Source organism: Coenobita brevimanus, chromosome 16, assembly GCF_032717465.1.
Source record: "Coenobita brevimanus isolate Jiangsu-jjx chromosome 16, ASM3271746v2, whole genome shotgun sequence".
Classification (NCBI taxonomy): Eukaryota; Metazoa; Arthropoda; class Malacostraca; order Decapoda; family Coenobitidae; genus Coenobita; species Coenobita brevimanus.
In genome coordinates this window covers 11,342,342-11,362,135 of record NC_136969.1, presented here as the reverse complement: position 1 = coordinate 11,362,135, position 19,794 = coordinate 11,342,342, and the positions used below count along the sequence as shown (strand labels likewise).

Below are 19,794 nucleotides of genomic sequence, written 5' to 3'. Positions count from 1 at the left end.
CGACCCAGAGTCCTTACCAATACATGCGGCATCATGGACTATCGATCAACGTCTAACTTTCACTCATCCACCAGATCTTTTCCCCCAGAAGTTCTGGCGGTAAATATTGTGTCGACAAAGATCCTGTAAAAATACTGCTGTGACACAGAGACACTGAGCAGCATACATGAGAAATCTTGCATTGTAACATGTCTTATTATTATTACTACATTCCCGCAAATTACCAACTCGCACACTACATAAGAGATGGTGCAAGATCTCATGATTCCTACAGGGGAAGAGACGAGAAATAAGTAAATATTGTGAAAGGATGAAACTACCAAAATGGAACTAATTAAACTTGAATTCGCGTATTTGGACCTAAATGACACTGAACCAACGTCAGCGACCCATGGGATCTAGATGGACTGAAGTGCGTTTGAATATAATATAATTACTTTTTTTCTTACCGTAACTATGACCAGTTGTTCGTCCTTTTTCAGCTTGTTTCACATAGGTCTTTGGCAGAAAAAAAACAAAAAAAAAAACAGTACTTCAGCTCTACATCCTTCCCATATCACCTTTCATGACTAGCATCATATTCGAGTGTTGATCTGTTGTTATAACTCAGGAATCAAGATGAGCAAATGAGAGTTTCAGGACAAGTTAGAGATTTAAAAAAAAGTATAGACAGTAGGTTACCTAATTGTAAATAAAGAGCTTTCTCGAATCTAAACAGATTTAACTGAGCATGAATGCTAATCATTCTGAACGATCTGTATGGGTAGGCTATGCCAGCATTACTTAACAACATGCTGGATCACCGTGGTTGTTTTATTTAACTGGAGAAAGTTAGCACAACTGATACTGGAAAACAAAAGCTTATATTGTCCGGATTCTGTTTTGTGTGTAATACACAAACATATAATCATGCCGTCAGAATGAAAAATGCATTGCCTGAGAGAATATAATTATTCCAAGTGACACTACTAGTGAACACTATACCGTACACCATCTTGACGCAGGTTCCCGCACCGGCCACACGTGCTAGTGACAGCGGAGGAGATGATGGCACAGGTGGCATTTACAGTAGATGACCCCACGGCACCAGAGGGCAAACGACTCACCTTTGGGGGGATGGCGGGGTATATTATGGAGATGCTGTCCACGATCATGAACTTCACGTGAGCTGTTGATGCACATTTGGTTTAATACACTCTATGTTTGCCTGGAAATATTTGGGTTTGATAAATAAACTCTGGTTGATTGCACAACTTGCTCTAAGTTAGCAAAAATAAAATATGAATCTGAACATATCCTCTCGACTTATTTTTTGATATGGAAAATGGTACATTATCATTAAAGGTGCTTAAATCACGTCCCTCTGACAGATACACGTACGTGAGATCCCCTGACAGGACTTGGGGCTTACTGCAGAGCGATGGGACTTGGACAGGGATGATGGGACTCATTACACGTGAGGTCAGTTCTATAGTTCGTTTACCTTAACTTGGCTCAGATTTTCATCCTTTTGCAGATTATGCTACGACGCTCGGTGGTTAAAAAAGAGGATGTTAGCACTTCCGTCCTTTTTATGAGACTGCTCGCTCACTAGCGTTCTTTTCTAGTACTAATATGTTATTGCAGCAAACTTCTCAATATGAAATGGCAATTTTGGGCCAAGTTAGAACTAGAGTATATATAGCATCTGTACAGTACACCTAATACTCTCTGGCTTAGGGCACGGAGTAGCGTCTTTCTCACCTATAAATTTTGAACATTTCTTTTTAACATTATTTTTCGATCGCTCCGGCTTTTTTATACTTCTTGTTACTAAAATCTGTTTCTGTTGACATGCAATTTATATTATGGTATTATTATTATTATCATTATTATTATTTTTTTTTTTCAAGCAGCCGTATCTTAGGTATAATCCAAAGTTTAATTATCCTCACGGCTTTCAGCACTGTACTATTGTTGTATTTTCTTGTAAGTAAAATTCGATCCTCATGTTTCGCATATACATCATCTGATCAAACATTTTTTTTCTTCAGTTTCCCTTTCAGATATTTAGCTCGCTGACAATTTCTCTTGAAATAACAAGACGCGATCAATGCAGTAAACACATTGAGTCAAGAAAACGATTTGTGAGCCTTCTCACGAATTAGCCTAGTCATCATAGTATAACGTGGTAAAGGTCAAGCTTTATGAAAAATATCCCGACATATATTGTTCTACTGTTCTTTCCTATATTTTATAAAAACACATTTCAGGAAGTGGAGTTTACTCCCGGACCATTTCTCTTGGATATAACCAGAAGCCAGTGGATAGACTACTCTCCATTTGTGGTTATGGGAAATTATCTAATTCTCGCTGCCCGTGGTCGACCTGAGGTGGACCCGTGGGGCTTCCTGCTGCCTCTTAGACCAAAGGTTTGGGTGGCTGTGCTGACAACACTGTGGACAGTATGCGCTGTGATGCTGCTTCTGTCTTTCTGCCTTCCCTCACATATGAAAGAACCACGCATGACCGATGCCAACACCTTCAATTGTGTGCGAGTTCTTTTGCAAGAAGGTAATCAGTGTTTGCTATGTTGTGGTTTATACTGAGTAATTTTAGATCGACTTTGGAGCGACTTTCAGAGATTAGATTATGTCGGAACGGCTGAGTTAATGGGGTCATCATTCAGGCTTATTATCTTCTAAATTAGTCAGTCTCTCTCTGTGAGAATACGAAAAGAGGCAATTGTTTCGCCCACAAAGTTTCACTGTGCTCAACCATTGTCTTGTGTTAGATGATGCTTAATTTCATTTCACAAGTGACAGCTTACTGTAACCACTACTTTTATTTCAACAAAGCTGCTAGAAACAGGCCATCAAATATTTTGGTGATCCATATCTTTTACTTGCCTAAATTCTGCCTTCCAGATATAAAGAGTACTAAAAGTCGGTGGTGGTGGGATCGTGTGATACTGGGGGTGTGGATGCTGATGATGGTGGTGCTGACACAGGGCTACGTCGGCAACCTCATGTCCCTCCTGGGCATCAGATACATAGACCATCCTTACCAGGGACTTGAGGACGTCCTTGACAACTCTGATGTTGGGATAATTGTTGTTCCAAACACTTTAATCATTAAATATATTGAAGTGAGTGGTTGTTTCTTCAGTATAATAAAAAATTAAGAGTATCTAATTGTCTGTCTATAATGCGATACTTATTTGATATGCTGTTAGTTAACTGTGGCGTCAAAAAAAACAATAAGCATATCAGTTTTGCCTGAAATGATGATTAACCTGTTCTTGAAATTCATATTATAGTAACAGGCTGCCCTAAGGTTACAGCAATATCTGTCTATTAAAAACATTATTTTTTTTGGGGGGGGCCATATACAATTTCTCAAACACTTTAAAGCAGCACACAAATTCATAAGTTGGATCAATGATTTGGATAGGTAATTAAGTTCCTGATGCTATTTTCAGTCATTAACATGGGTCATCGGTAATTTTCATATGTTTGATTTATAACCAAAATGTTCTGAAGACATTTACATGTACCTTTTATTTACTTTTTTTTTTTTAATACTAAAAACTCGTGTTTCCAGATCCCATAAACATAAACCATAAAGTAGACAATTTTTGATAGCCTTATTCTTTTCAGACTGCCACGTCAGGACCACTACATGAACTGAAGAAACTGATGGGGTCAAAACGGGTCACCTACAACAAGTTCGTCGACTTACAAAACAGCATGGAGACCGTCGTGCGCGCTGCCACTCACGTTATCTTTGACGGGAATTTGAACTTTATCAATTTGCTGCCCAAAAGCTTTTCTCTCACAGGTTGTAATATGATTACTAAAGTCACTGAAATTGTGTATGTTTGATATATTTTTAGTTATTTGTATTTTAGAACGTATCAGTGAATCATAGAAGTACCAAGCCAACACCATAATAATATTTAATTGCTGTCATTCTAAAATGGCATGAACACACACACACACACACACACACACACACACACACACACACACACACACACACACACAAGCTGCTATTGAACTGGTCATGTCACGTTAGTCATGGAATATAAACTTGCTTGTACTAAGACTTTTCTTTACTGAGTAAAATAATCAGGTTATTTAAGTTAACAGAAATATTCTTTTGAGTTTACATGGATCATTAAGGAAGATACTCACTACGGACTAAATATTTCACGAGGAGAAGTTTTGAGAGCTCCCCTTCCCTTCCCATCGTCTGTCATCAGTAAGAATAAATTAAATGTTATTAAGGGTTCTTCACCTGACAAACTGGTTAATTAAAGGACCATACTTAGGGAGAAAATAAAAGCCTTTACCTCTAAATGATGCTTTTATTAAAATAAACTGTTTGAGTAGTGCTGGAGCAGTGAAGATGGTACGACTCCTCTTGTTACAATTTCCACTTATAATATATAATGTCAGGCAGCAGAGAAAGACACTGACACTGACGCATATAACAGAAATGAGGATTTCAGGGACAAACGACTGTTGACAAGAGGCAAGGTGGTAATTAATTAAAAACGATTGTTAGGGAAATATAATACACTGCCTGCCATTTCAAAATAAGAAGCATCTTGTAGGTCCGTAAAAGAAACCCTTCAGTAGTTTTCCAATAATATATCTACGCATGTGTATTAATAATATCTACTAATTCTTTTTGCAGGTCGTTGTGATTTTTACCTTTCGCGGAGCGTCTACGCAACCGTCCCTATGGCCATGGTGACTCAGAAGAACAGCCTCTTCTTACCGAGGATAAATAAGTTGTAAGTGCCCCAGTTTGGTAAAATAAACAATAATGAATGACAAATAACAATAGTTGCAGAATAATCCTTAAAAAAATAAATTTAACACATATTTATAGTCTGGTCAGTTTCACAGTATGGTTTGGGGTGTATGATAAATTTACATATATATATATACACATACACACCCTGAGATGTCTTGGAAGAACAGACGAGAGCTCCGTATTTCACCTGTCATTTTTCTTAGCGAGTTATTTTTCACATACCGACATATAAGCGTCTCTTTGTGGTTAGATCCTACACGTTGGTGGAATCAGGGCTGTACGATAGATGGATGAAGTACTCAGAACACAACTCCAGCATGTGCAAGAACCCACCCAGGATCATCGCCGTCACCACCATTTTCTCACTCACCAGTCTTTGGGTAAGCCATGATAGTAACTTCCTTCATAACTGAAAATAGGAAGGATTTATCTCACTACCTTGTATCCCCCTCAATCTGATATTGCATTTTATCATTACACCAAGACGATTTTATTCGGTTCACGATTTTTTTTTTTTTTTTGGGGGGGGGATGGAGGCTGAACATAGCTTGCATTAACCCTTTTACTACGACGGTGAGTAAGCTTAAGAAAATAAATAACAAAATACTTCACTGGAGTAAAATGGTGAAAAACTTGGGTGTATGAAATCGAGTAATGAGCATCTTTCAATATCTCGTATGTAAATATGTACTGTGTCACACTTAATTATTCAGGTAGGTATTTCGGATAAAAATAAAAGACCACAGTAAAACTTGCTTTTTATAATTACGAATCTATCCACGTCCTTTACACACTACCTCCACATCTTCCCATTGCATATTGTGGGATCATAGTCAACTTGACATCATATCTGGTACATTGAAACAGCCTATGGTGAAGTGTTAGGGTAGTTGTCGGTGGCTGCTGGATAGACACACGAGTTATGGACAAAGTATATGAATCTCCATATTATCCTCCGAGAACTAGTTTATACTGACATTATCTGAGTGTAAGGGTAGATTAAACGTCAATGCTATACAAGAATATAGGATAGTTGAAAATAATTCAATCCATACTGCGACCTCAAGATAAGTTCGAAAAAAATAATTGTTTTAATAGGTCTTTTATAGACATATATGTGTAACTTCGTAAGAACTGACTAGGCATGTAAAAGGGGTATTATTAGTTTAGTCCATTAATGAAAGGATTACTGATCTACCTCCCACGTTATCCATTTTCAGGGCATGTTTGCGGTGCTTGGGTATGGGTTCGCAGTGGCTGTGGTAGTGCTGGTGATAGAGCTGGTGTGTGGTGGAGCCAGGTGGGGCCAAACGGGTCAGGTGGCCACTTAAGACACAAGTATCACCATCACTGGCCACACACATCACCGTTGGTGACAACGCTCTTCATATGAATTACTTACTTCATTTTAAGTTTGATAAGGAAAGCAGTGATTACTAACCAATTAAATGAATTCATAAATGATTTAGAATTATATATAAAATTATACAAATGGCACAGTATAAGCGTTACTTCCAGTATCACTCACCGCAGTGTATTCTCATGGGTATCACTTTTACCGTTTGTGTAAGAATATATATTAATAAATTTTAGAAGTCTTTTTTTTTTTTTTTTTTTTTCATAATCCACTGCCTATGGAGTAGTGACCTAAGTATACACGTGCAGCAACATTATTCGCTGCGTGACAGTATCTTCTACCATTGAGGGTAGGGATATGTAGTCACACTTGTCTGTCTGTGCTTGTCTGTCCAGGGAATTATATAACACTAACGGGAGGATCACCATGAAAATATGTGGACATGTCCCCAGTAACCTAGTTGGTCTATTTGTTTTAGTTGATCCGTCTAGCTGATCTGTTGGAGTAGGTAAACTGTCACTGGATAGTGAGATGGGAGGGGGATGTGTTCACTGACTGATGTGGTGAGAGGGGAGGTGGTGGTGTTTATTGGGTGGTGCAGTGAGAGGGGAGGGTAAGGTATTCACTGGCTGGTGTAGCGAGAGGGGAGGGAAAGGTGTTCACTGTTTATATAAGGGCCCCAGGGGGCCGGTCAGCACTCAGAGCTCAGCTGTTGCTCCAGGCTGTTAGAGATCACATTCCAGCCTCACCTTCCCCTACACTTTGATCGTGAGTCATGTGGCACTGTGTTGCTGTTAGTCATATGGCACCGTGTTAGTCATATGGTGCAGTGTTGTTGTTAGTGATATGGTACCGTGTTAATGTTAGTGAAATAGCACCGTGTTGCTGTCGGTGATATAATACTGTACCGTGTTGCTGTAAGTGATAATGTACCGTGTTGCTGTAAGTGATAATGTACCGTGTTGCTGTTAGTGACATAGTACCATGTTGTTATTATTCATGAGGTAACGCGTTCCTGTTTGTCATATTGTACCCCCATTGACAGAGCAAGGTATCTTTATCGGGGAGACGTTTATTAATTCCTTACCACCTTATACTGACAGTGTAGGTGAAGATAGTGTCCACCTTTTTCTATATCCTCTGATGTATAAGTTTTAGACACCGAACATGAAAACACAGCGATCGTCACAACCAACCTCTCTGACCGAACGAAACATCTTTACGCGAAGGTAATTATTATCTTTAATTAACTTAACTTTCGACGTTTTTTGTGTTTATAGATCACTAAATTTCAGAGAGCGTGAAAACACAGCGAATATCTCTCGATCATCAGGAAATTAGTAGAAAAATTTACCGACTAGTGGCAACTGTACCTTTTGTTTTAAGATTAGTTTAGGGCATTTTTCTGTTGCATTCAGATGTATTCCAATTGTTTTAAGACTTATTTTTGTTTTCACATGCTTGATTTTGGAGAAGGACGATCTTTTTTTTTTTTTTTTTTTTTTTTTTTTTTAGACTTACTTTTCTCGTAAAAAAATTGTTTGTTGTTGAATAACCTGTTTGTTTTATAAGGACTTGTTTGTTTTTTATTAGTTTTTGTTGTTTCTTAGACATATTCTCCTTGCTTAGGTAGTTGGAGGGGACAGATAATTTCTCCAAAGAGTAAGTGATGTCTCTGGGACCCGTGGGCATTTTTTCTCCATAACCCGTAACACAGAGCCTGAGAGTGTGTGATAAAGCATCCCGGTCATACCAGCTTACCTGTCTCTAAGTACCAACCTGTGTCTTGCGTAGATGTTTGTTTCTGTTGCTTAGAGGTTTGTTTCTGTTGTTCTAAGGTTTATTTCTGTTGCTTAGATTTGTATCTGTTGCTTAGAGTTTTGTTTCTGTTACTTAGATTTATTTCTGTTGCTTAGAAATTTGATTCTGTTGATCCGAGTTTTTTTTTTCTCTTAGAGCTTTCTTTCTGTTGCTTTGAGGTTTGTTTCTTTTGCCCAGGTTCTTTTTGGGGGATGGTTAGAGAATTGTTTTTATTGCTTAAAGACTGGTAGAAGGACTTGTTACAGTTGTCTTTTGACGTATTTCGCTCCACTATTGTTATTTATAAACTATTGCTGTTTTAAGCTCATTCTTCATTAACCTGTTACAGTTTCCCACACCTTTCATTGGGTAGAAAGATTACTAGGTTGCTTCGTGGGTCTTTTTCGGGGTATGAATCAGAGAATCAGTGAAGTTCTAGACACAATTCATCCTAGGCAGGCTTTAAGTTACGATCTATATTGCAGACTTTCATTTTTTTTCGACAGACATCATTACAGCAAATTTATTATGGATTAAAAAAAAATTGCCGAACAGTGCATATGAATGAGAGATACTACACGCCTCTTGCCGTCTACAACCCAAAATTTACTACCAGTATCCAGACTTGCCTCTCAATATCCAAAGATAGTTAAAAATATTTATATATTGTCCTAACTTTCAGAAGGTATTTAACTCAGAAGAGGTTTTTCGAACTGAATGAGTTGTATAAATAGCCTTCGTCAAAAAGTTTACTAATAATCTCGTAATTAATACAATATCCAGAAGCAACAGGAGTGCATTAAAAGTAACGTACCGTTTGGAAGGACTTAAAAGTAACTACAAATCGTACGTCCTACACTTGATGCAAAGTAACCAGGAGGACAAAGTTCTATTATATATTTAATTGTTGAATACCTCTCTTAGAACATGGAAACACAGCAGCCCTCACGCCCAACATATATATATATATATATATATATATATATATATATATATATATATATATATATATATATATATATATATATATATGACACTATTGCAGTCGTACTGGGTTCGTGGTTGTTCCAGTTATTTGTGTGATTTGTGTGCATTTCATGTGCATCGTTCAGCTTTCATGTGCACCTTGTGTGAAAAACGACCAACTTCAGCTAATGTTCGTCAATGCGTGTGTGTGTCCGTGAGGAATTCGTGTAAAGTTCGTCTTGAATTCGTTTGTAATCGTATTTTGTTCTCACTACGTTCGTGTGATTCTTACGGTTATCATGTGGAGATTTTGTGGGGTTCATTTGCATTGCGTGGAGTTCATGTGGGCGGTTTTTCATGGCCGGTTCGGTCAATGACTTGCAAATTCTGAGAAAAGTGCAAGTCATCCCAATTCATGCAGGTTCGTATTGTTGCGTGACATGGGCTTAAGTGAAAAAAAAAAAAAACTGAGGTGAAAATAGCCTTTCTGGATATCGTGCGGTACAATAGTGTTACCGCCTTTCCTTTGTGCTTGGTGGGATGGCATACAGTATGTTATAACGAGGTGATGAATATCGATACATTCTCGTGTGTTAAAGGCGATTTCCTTAACCACCGATATCGTTCAAGGATGTGGGATTTCTTTATGTGTTTGTATTCAACATTTTGTCATGTTTTAGCATAATTATTGCTACTTGACGGTAATGAACTTAGCCAAGCCTATTTTCATCAGTCACTCAGTTATGTCTCGGTTCTGATGTGCAGGTACTCGTTCAAGAGGCCCTCTGACCGGAGCTGGGGTGTGAGGCTGAGTGACGGGACTTGGAATGGCATTATGGGCCTCACTGTGGAGGAGGTGAGGCGGGCTGGTATGGATTCTTCATAATGTTGCAAGTAATTTGAACTTAGAATAAAAAGGCTAAACGTGTAAAAGCTAGAACAAAACATTATAGATGTGGTCGTTAGAAAATACTTTAATATAAGCTCGGAAGGTCATTTCTGTGATCCTGTAGTCCATTTACCACACATCAATAGGAAACTGGTTCCTAACAGCCCTCAGTTTTCACGGTTTGACTAGTGAAGTTTGCCATGCTGATTTTCACTTGTGATAGGAGAGAGACATGAAATTTGGAGAAGAAGAATTTTCAGATGATACTGTTACCCTCAGAAATGAAACAAGATTTGCAAGTGATGCTTGCTGTCCTGAACGAGACGAGTTGAAAAGTGGGTTGAAAGAGCAATGTAACTATAACATAGGAATGTTAACTGGAAATGAGGGTGAATTTCTTGTGAATCTGAACTATTTTATAGGTCACATGTTAAAGTTACCCTGTCATCGCTATTGACTGATTGACTGATTGCAGTAAAATCCGGTGGCGTAACTGCCATGGTCATATGCCGCAGGGCAACAAACTAAAAGACGCAGCAAATAAAAAGTGCATATTCAAAATAAAGTTAACAACTGTTATTTGAAACAAAACACTGAAAATAATAAAAGACTAGTTACTAAAATATAAATTACTTACAAAAGTGGAAGGAGGTCCGCCTTCTGAAGAAAACTAAAAACATCGATAAAATCGCTAGAGCCTCCACCAAGCATTGAGGAGAGACTGTAGGCACCATCTGCCCCTCTATGCCTATGGAGAAATCTCTGACATAGGTCCCCCAAACTCGGACACTCGACCAGCAAGTGACGGATAGTAATGGAAACAAGGCACCCATCACAGTACTGCTGAGTCTCACAACTCATGAGGAACCCACGTGAAAGCCGAGAGTGCCCAATGTGAAGCCTAGCAAGAGCCACCTCCAATCCCCGAGACATGGAGGGGAGAACCCTTGGCACCACCACTATCTGAAAGATTTCTCTTAGTTTATTATGAGCAACACCATCCCAGTGTCTCTGCAAGCACGTACGAATTCCGGACCGCAAGTAATGTGTTACATCAGAAGCAGGAAGTGAGTAGTCGGTTAGGGGCTGTTGAGAAGCCACAGCTTTAGCTAAAGTATCTGCCCTCTCATTGCCCACCACACCAACATGTGCAGGAACCCCGCAGAAACCCAGTCTTCCCTCGATGACGAATGAGGAACAGCAACTCCAAAATATCTGAAACTATAGGATGGGAAGAGTTAAAAGGGTCCAGGGCCAAAAACGCCCCTTGTGAGTCGCTAAAAATAGTAAAATAATTGTCATGGTGAACAAACACCAACTTCAGGGCTAAAACGAGAGCTGACAACTCTGCAGTAAAAAGTGAGGCAGCCAAAGGAAGACTACCTCCACGGCCAAAATTGGGAAATACCACTCCAAAACCAACACCAGAGGTGGATTTAGAGCCATCCGTATACACAGGCACAGAACCACCATGACTAGAGGAATGTTCTAAAAACAACTGTAAAAGAGACTGAGGAGTGACAGAATCATTTGAGCCTGCAAGACTTGCAGAAAGTTACCTTGGGCAAGATCCTTGGCACAGCTCTCAGGATCCAAACAGGACTGACAGGTAATGCTGACAAACCAAATTCCTCCATGATATCTCGAACCCTATAGCCAAATGGACAAGGCATGCGAGGGTGTCTACTATAATACAAAAAACAAGAGAGCTGCGTCACACACTCACAGACAAGTGAGCCTGGAAGGCGACAAAGCTGGGGCCAGCACCGTGCTGCAGCAGCCTGACACAGTAAATCTAAGGGAGGAACACCAGCTTCCACTAACAAGCTGGGAATCAGATATGACCGAAAAGCCCCAGTTGCAAGGAGAAGACCAGCATGATACACAGCATCTAGAGTTTTTAGTCTGGACTCTGTGGCAGAGGAATAGACCTCGCAGCCATATGACAGCTTGGATGTTACAAAAACCTGAAACAAATGCAAGAGTGTCCTCTGATGAGCACCCCAGGACGTATGTGACAGAACCCTCAATAACTGAGAGCCTTCATACATGATGCTTAAGATCTGCCAATTGTGAAACCCAAGTCAAACTGTGGTCAAACGTCAGGCCCATGAATTTCGTCTCTGCAACACAACAGAGTCTTCTGCCACAAAGCTGGAGATTAGGGTCTGGGTGTGCCCCTCTCATCCTAAAAAAGTGCATAGCCACAGACTTGGAAGGGGAAAACCGAAAACCCTTGGAAGTGGCCCAGGCAGAAATCTTGTCCAAGGTAAGTTGCATACGCAGCTCAATAGCAGACATGCAGGAACCAGAAAAACCATATAGCTAAGTCATCCACATGAAGGGATGAGGATACCTCAGCAGGCAAAGTGTCATGGATACCATTGATGGCCACTGCAAACAGGGAAACACTCATGACACTCCCTAGTGGGACACCTTCCTCCTGGCACAGTGGCACAGAGAGGGTAGAACCCACACGGACCCAAAACACACAATTAGTTGAAAAGTCTCCAAGCAACACAGGCAGGAGACCAAGTAAACCAAAGGCATGAAGTTATTGGAGGATGCCATGGCGCCAGGCAGTGTCACAACCTTTCTCAAGGTCAAAGAACACAGCCACAAGATGTTGCTTAGAGACAAAAGCTTCACAGATCGATGCCTCGAGCCTGATAAGGTTGTCTGAAGTACACCGTAATTTATGGAAGCCACTCTGCAAATGAGGGAGAAAGCAACCCTTCTCTAGAAACCACACAAGCCTGACATCGACCATTTTTCGAATATCTTGCACACGCACGATGTTAAGGTAATAGGACGATAGTTGGAGACTTGTGAACGGTCCTTACCAGGCTTGGGAATGGGAAGGACAATACCCAGCTTCCAGCTCTTGGGAATAGAGCCCTCACTCCAAACCCCATTAAAAAGGTCCAATAAAAACTGAATTGAATCAGTTGGCAGATGGCGGAGCAGAGAGTATGGAATGTCATCAGGCCCAGGAGCAGTGTCACCACATTCCAACCCTGCCAAGGGGGGTCAAATTGATGCGTTGGAGGGGCTTGAAGCATGGTTGGCAGTGCCACCTACTCTGGAGGATGCCTACCTTTGTAGGGTTTGGTATTTGTCAGCCTCATGGACCAAGCACCCCCTACATCACTGGTGGAGGAGGCCTGCTGGTGATGTTAGTCCCTGCCCGTTTGCCATCTAGGGCGGAACTGTTGCCTCCCCACTTGTTTGCCGTGTGTTGCGTCCCGTAATGCTGGGAGACGGGAGTCCTGGGGGTTGAGTGATGCTGCACGATGCACCCTGCAGCTAGCAATACACCTCTTTGGTCCCTTATTTTGGCTAGATGGGCGGCCTGGTTGGGCCCGACCAGGTCAATCGGCTTGTCATGCATTGGCTAGGGTCAAGTGGGCACTGGGGGCCCTGGTGGCTCCTATCGTCCTGGAGTCACCCTTGCCCAGGTCCCCTGGTGGTTACCCATGTATACTCTCCTGCTACCTCTGGGGTCGCCAGTGGTGTTATCCCAGGCATGACCTCCCCTTGTTGGGCTCCCTGGTGGTTGGAGGGGTGGGGGAATGTGGTAGTTGTGTGTGGTTAATGGAGGAAATAAATCAAAATAGAGTTGACGACCATGTCTCTGTCCCTGGACACTCCATTCCAACATCACTAATTACTGCTCCTGAGCCCTACCAGGCCTCTAGAGAATATCCATCTTTACCCCAGCATTCAGCTGGGTCTGGGAGGCGTTCTCGTCGGGGTGGTGTGGTTCAGGGGTTGGCCCCAGATGAGACACTGCCGGTGTCTTAAGCCAAATACCTAGTAATAAAATCTGCTCTTGGTGGGTCTGTAGTAGATATAGCATGTTGAAGAGATCCGAGAATCTCTTCCCAAGAGGATGGAACTAACCTGGTTGAGGTGTCCTCCCTGGAAGAGAGCTCCCGTTTACTAGCTCTAACCTCAGTATCTAATGCAGCAATTTCATGCACTCTTCATGGCAGTTTTAACCAATCAAAGGGAGTCTTATTTTCCCGTGACCTCCTCCGACACTCAGAGGCACGGCTGTGGAGGAATTACGATCATCTGGTGTGAGAAAGGTTGAGCACCTTCAGAAGAAAATCAATGGAATTTTGACCCCGACCCAGACCCTGTTTCTAACATTTGACAAATTATCGATGCCTACATCTGTGAAACTGGCTTGGCTATCACTTCCTGTGAAGCTCTATGTGCCCACCCGAAGGTGGTGTTTCCACTGTCAGGGGTATGGACATGTTAGCAAATTTTGTCGCCGTACACAGGCTGGCCTTCCTGGTGTCTGTGTTTCCTGTGATGGACCAAGCCATACCAGCGACTGTACAGGACTCCTTAAATGCTATCACTGTGGAGGTCATGCTGTCTCTTTTAAAAACTGTCCAAGATACTGCCTGGAAATGGAGATTTTGTCCATTCATACACATGAGAGGGTTTCATTTCCTGAAGCAAAAAGGAGAGCCCAGACTCTCTTCTTTCAGCCCTGGGTTACTTATGCTTCTATCCTTTCTGGAACGTCAGTGGGTCACCCTGTATCTCAGAGGCAGCTTCAGACCATTCCAGTACCCACTCCTTCAACTCGTGATTTGCAGGATGCTGTCCCCATGATTAGTAGTGTTTGTGAGAATGTTGTTTCCGCCCCCACCTCGGCAGCTGATGGCGTGCACACTCCTGTGGTGATGGCAGACGTCCACTTTGACCGGATTCTTCTCCTGTCTTACCCAGTATGACCGAGGCTCCATCTGTACCTGGCAAACATCACCATTGTTCGACAGGGTCCTCTGAGCCTGAAGACCGGCCACCTAAGGTCTCTGTTGTTGACCCTTGTGTTGACCCCTCTCCTGTTCCCTATGCTCTGCAGGCTGAGGAATCTAGCCAGGTGACAGTTGAAGCTGATGGTTCATCTCTGGTCCGGTCTCCCCCTGGGGATGTTGGACAATTTGTTGGTGCTTCAGATCTAAAGCATAGGATGTCCTCCTCATTATGATTCGAGTCCTGTGGACTCTACTTCCACTTCTGGGGCTTCTGGTGGGGGCACTGGCTGTCCTACACCTCCAGAGGCAGCCCTCAAGCCACCTTCCAAACAAACTGGTATGCCCACTCCAAGAAGGAGTGTTGTAAAACTTACTTCCTCGTCCTCTGGTTTGCCTATGGATGTTCGACAGAGGGTCTGGGTTTCTGGTGCTAGGCAGGCTTCTGCGAAGGGCCTTCATAAGCATCAATCCAAACCAGCTCGCTGGTCAGGTGTACAGTCCCGCACTTAATCATCATTCCTCCATTATGGGTTCTATCATCCAGTGGAATTGTCGGGGTTTACTTCCTGACTATGAGGAACTGTGTCACCTTGTTTTTCAGTTTAGTCCTCTATGCATGTGCATCCAGGAGACCATGGTAAGTGATGCTGTTCCTTCTGGTCCTTCTGGCTACCATGCTTTTTATTCTGATCCTGTGCCGGGTCAAGGTCGTCATAGAGGTGCTGCTATCTTTCTTCACCGGGATATTCCGCACAGTCATCCGGACATCTCTACTCCCTTGCAGGGTATCACTGTCCGGATGTTTTTACGTTGGCAGTATACAGTTTGCAGTCTTTATCTTCCTCCCAGTGCTACTGTTGAAAGGGTGGATCTGGAACGCCTTATTCATGGCCTTCCTTCTCCCTTTCTGTTATTAGGCATTATGAATGGTCACCATCCATTGTGGGGCAACAGTGAGGCCAACCCTCGGGGTGTAATGCTGGCTTCTTTTGTGGAAGATAAGGGGTTGGACATTTTCAGCTCCAATATAATGACTTATTTCCATAGCCAGACAGGAACTTTTACTGCCACTGATTTGTCCTTATGTTCAGCTGATGATGTTTTAGATTTTTAACAGGGATGTGTTGCCAGACCTGTATGGCAGCGACAATTTTCTGTTACTCTCAACTGCTAGTGCAGTTGGACCTCAGCCATTTCTTCCTCGTTGGCCTCTGAATAAGGCTGACTGATCACATTTCAGGGAATTAAGTTCCATTTCCCTTTCTGTCAATGAGTTTGGCTGTCTCACTGAGGCAGTGTCATATTTCAATAACGTGTTGCACTCAGCAGCCCTATTATCTGTTCCAGGAACAAAGGGTCAGTTTCCTAAATGTCTGGTTCCTTGCTGGAACTCTGAGTGCAGTTCCACAGTGAGAGCCAAACGAGTCACCTTCTCTCGACTTCGTCGTCACTGTGGGGATCCTCAGTATTTGGTGGCATATCAGGGGGCACGAGCTCATATGAGGTGGGCTTTATAGGAGGCCAGGCATTCATCCTGGAAGGGTTATGTTTCCTTCATCAGTTCGAGGACTTCCATCACCCAGTTGTGGAACTGGGTAAGGAAAATTGCAGGAAAATTTAGTGTTCCCTCTCCTCCTGTTTTATCCGTAACAGGTGGAACTGTGGCTGATCCTTTTGCTGTTGCAGAGATGCTTGTTGATCATTTTGCCAGTGTGTCACAGAAGGATACAGATACGCCTCCGGTTTGCCACCGTCGGCGCCTAGAGTCTCGTTGTCTTAGTTTTGCCTTTGCTGGGGGAGATCATTACAATGTTCCATTTTCAGTTTCTGAAATTCAGGTGGCTCTGTCGCAGTGCCATGATTCCTTTCCTGGTTATGATGATATTCCTTATGCCTTTTTATGTCACCTGTCTGATGAGTCCCTGTTCTTTTTGCTGTCACTGTTTAATAAAATCTGGAGAATATGCTGTGTGGAAGAGACGCGGTTTCTGGGTCTTCTGTTTGATAGATGACTAACCTGGGTTCCTCATATTCATTCTGTTAAGCAGCATGTTTAAAAGCTTTGAGTCTTTTCAGGGTTCTGGCTCATACCTCTTGGGGTGCTGACCGTCAGACCCTCCCTCTCTTGCATAGGTCTCTTAGTCTTCTAAACTTGAGTATGGATGTGAGGTCTACTCCTCTGTGACAGATGCCCATCTCTGACTGTTAAATTCTGTGCTCATGCTCGTGTACGTCTGGCAACTGGGGCACTCAGATCATCCTCGATTTCAAGTTTGTTGGTGGATGCTGGTATACTCCCCTTGGATTTGCGACGCCAGTTGCTGATGATGAGGTGTTGGTATCATCTTCACTGGATTTCAAACTCAATTTCTTGTGCCATCATCTCCCAGGATTCCAGAACCTCTGTTTATGACATCCCCTATCTTTCGTCCCCACATTTTCACCTTATCCATCTAATCCATGTCAGAGATTATTTCCTTCCCAGTCACAGGAAGTTAAACTGACACACAGATAGTTTAGTTATGGATTTAGCAATAGAGAATGTGATACAGATAAGATACACAGAGAACAATATCTATTTAGGGAGGAACTGAGAAATCTTTATTTTCTTTTAACACACTTCCTAACTAACGTGTGCTGCTCAAGGAGTGTAAGTCTTGTGAAAATATGCATGTACTCTACCTAGGTGTTAGATAGCACTGAAGGTCCAGGTAGATCCACACTGCAACTCCACACACTCTGCCAGGTCTCGTCCCTCCAACCACACGAAGATGTTGCCTCCACTCTCATCCCGAAGTGACTAGCTCAGGCTTGCCCGGCCGACTCACCTCTCACTCCGCCACACCAGGGTTGCCAGATGTCCTCAAATGACACCACCCCTCTCTGCGCTGGCCTCGATCTCTATCTCTCACACACACAAGGGCGAGATAATTTGCCAGTTCGGTTCTCATTTAAAGGCAGAGATAATCTCGAGACAACGAGTTCACTACTCCAGTGTTTTTTTCCGCTCCCGCTATCCGATCCTTTATCTCACTCCGCATTAGTCCCGTTGCAAAGGTGGAATTAGGATTCTCTGATATCCATCTGTAGGGTAAACAAACGGTTTCCAAGGGCTTGAGTGCATTAATAGAATCCCTTTCGGCACCCATTCGTATCCCACTGCTGCCACCAATTAAGTAATGTACCGGCAGGTATGGAATTCACTAAGTTCACCAGCTGGTCACTTCCTGCCTGTGAGTCAGAGGTAGCGTGTAGCTAAACAGAAACTGGAGCAGATGTGTTTCTCTCTTTATTATGCATCAGAAAGGTACAACTGCGACAAGAGAGTGTATCAGAGTACTATGTCTCCCTCTTACGAAAGTTGAGAGTAATCTACTGCTGTTGCTCTGCCCCGCACTGGGAGCAGGTTTAGGTCAGCTTATTTAGAGATGCCATATCTCTCAGAGACAGAGCGAGATATACATGAATAGGCGTGTATTACCACTCTACCATGCACATCATACATCTTAATAAAGCAGTATTTATTGCATGAGAAATATTAGTAGAGATATATGTTTCCCCAAGACTTAAACATATGAACATTTTATATTCTTCTATCACCTTTCACCCTCTCTGTTTACATCCGAAAAATGCTGGCTTTGCACGTCGGGGCGTTTATCTTATTCCCACACCACACTTACAATGAAGTTATGTTCGGTTATTTATCGTCACACTATATTACACACTCTTTAATTATGAATAAACATCTCTGTATGTAATATGTAAAAATAGTGTGAGACTTCAACTCATCGAGGAAACGATGTTCAGCGCCAAAACACACACACACACACACACACACACACACACACACACACTATATACAGTATATATATATATATATATATATATATATATATATATATATATATATATATATATATAGAGAGAGAGAGAGAGAGAGAGAGAGAGAGAGAGAGAGATACATAGAGAGATAGATACATAGATAGATAGATAGATTGATATTGAAACACACACACACACACACACACACACACACACACACACACACACACACACACATACATATATATTGTTACGGAACAGAGAAAGATAATGTACACTTTAAGTGAGAATACTAAAAATCACTACTGTCCCGTAAAGTTCCATGTTCAAAACAAAAGAGTTAGGCAAAATTACAAGTTAAAGTTTAATGCTCAAACTAACAAAAAAACATTCAGGACTCATAAGGATAATTTAATGGCAAAAAACAGGTTAAATATATGGTTAACTTTAATAGCCTCTATTAACATGAAATTAGCATGAGTAAATTTATCTAAGTCAGCCCTGATAAAATGAAAATACCAGATAATACTCAGTGAATGCAAGATATATTATTACAGATACGAAATATTATGAACAATGGCTGACATGAAACTTTACATTAATCACAAAAACCCCACCAGGCCTAAGAATTAACACCTCATGCGATACAGTACAAGGAAAAATGTAGTAACACTTATACTCAAATTACACAGCTGCTAGATGGTTGGAGACTTCCTGAGCACTCACAATAATAACAACTGTACAGGGGAGGACAGAGATGTGAACAAAATGAGGAGTAGATCTAAGTGGCAATTAATGTAGAGACTGAGCTCATTATATAGGGGCCGGCAGAGCTTGATACAACTTGTAAGAAGGACGCGCAAATGAAGCCAGAGTGGACAAAGAGTTGACACTCCTGCTCTGAACAATAGAAAGAACGATTTACTCTACTATAAGGGAGGACGGGGGGAGTGAGGTAGAACACGCTCGTGATCAAAGATGCAGCATACTGTACGTTAGAATTGCACAAAGGATGATGAAATCATAGGCTATGTAACACCTCCCCACAAAGAAAAAGAAATTTACAAAGGAAATTTCTTATTACTCTAAAACAATCTGTCTAAAGTCTAGATAAGCAATCTGCAATAACATTTTCTTTCCCCTTGACATGTTGTATGTCTAATGAATACTCCTGAAGAAGTAGACTCCATCTTGTCAATCTCTGATTTTTATCTTTAAACTTGCTAAGGAATTTCAGTGGGTTATGATTGGTATAAATGACTATGGGGTCAAAACCAGAACACAAACAAAATGAAAAATACTGTAAACCCAAAATCAAGGCCAAAAGCTCTTTCTCAATAGTTGAGTAGTTCTTTTGAGGTGGAGTGAACTTCTTACTG

General features: G+C 41.7%; 1 protein-coding gene and 1 long non-coding RNA gene across 2 annotated transcripts in view; both read left to right on the top strand.

Moving 5' to 3' along the window:
- Nucleotides 1-19,794, top strand: part of LOC145390966 (uncharacterized) — a 334,744-nt gene that overhangs the window by 1,689 nt on the left and 313,261 nt on the right. The window lies entirely within an intron of this gene.
- Nucleotides 1,117-3,863, top strand: LOC145390866 (putative glutamate receptor). Its single transcript, XM_080265605.1, has 5 exons — nucleotides 1,117-1,163; nucleotides 1,371-1,461; nucleotides 2,253-2,553; nucleotides 2,907-3,127; nucleotides 3,639-3,863. The coding sequence occupies exons 1-5, from the start codon at nucleotides 1,117-1,119 to the stop codon at nucleotides 3,861-3,863; spliced, it is 885 nt and encodes a 294-aa protein (XP_080121731.1).

What these genes read in the sequence shown, in the direction of transcription:
- LOC145390866 (XM_080265605.1), top strand. Translation starts at nt 1,117, where the DNA reads ATGGCGGGGTATATTATGGAGATGCTGTCCACGATCATGAACTTCAC. An exon ending in GCGAGTTCTTTTGCAAGAAG is followed by an intron (nt 2,554 to 2,906) that starts GTAATCAGTGTT and finishes TCTGCCTTCCAG; the next exon opens with ATATAAAGAGTACTAAAAGT. An exon ending in TAATCATTAAATATATTGAA is followed by an intron (nt 3,128 to 3,638) that starts GTGAGTGGTTGT and finishes TATTCTTTTCAG; the next exon opens with ACTGCCACGTCAGGACCACT.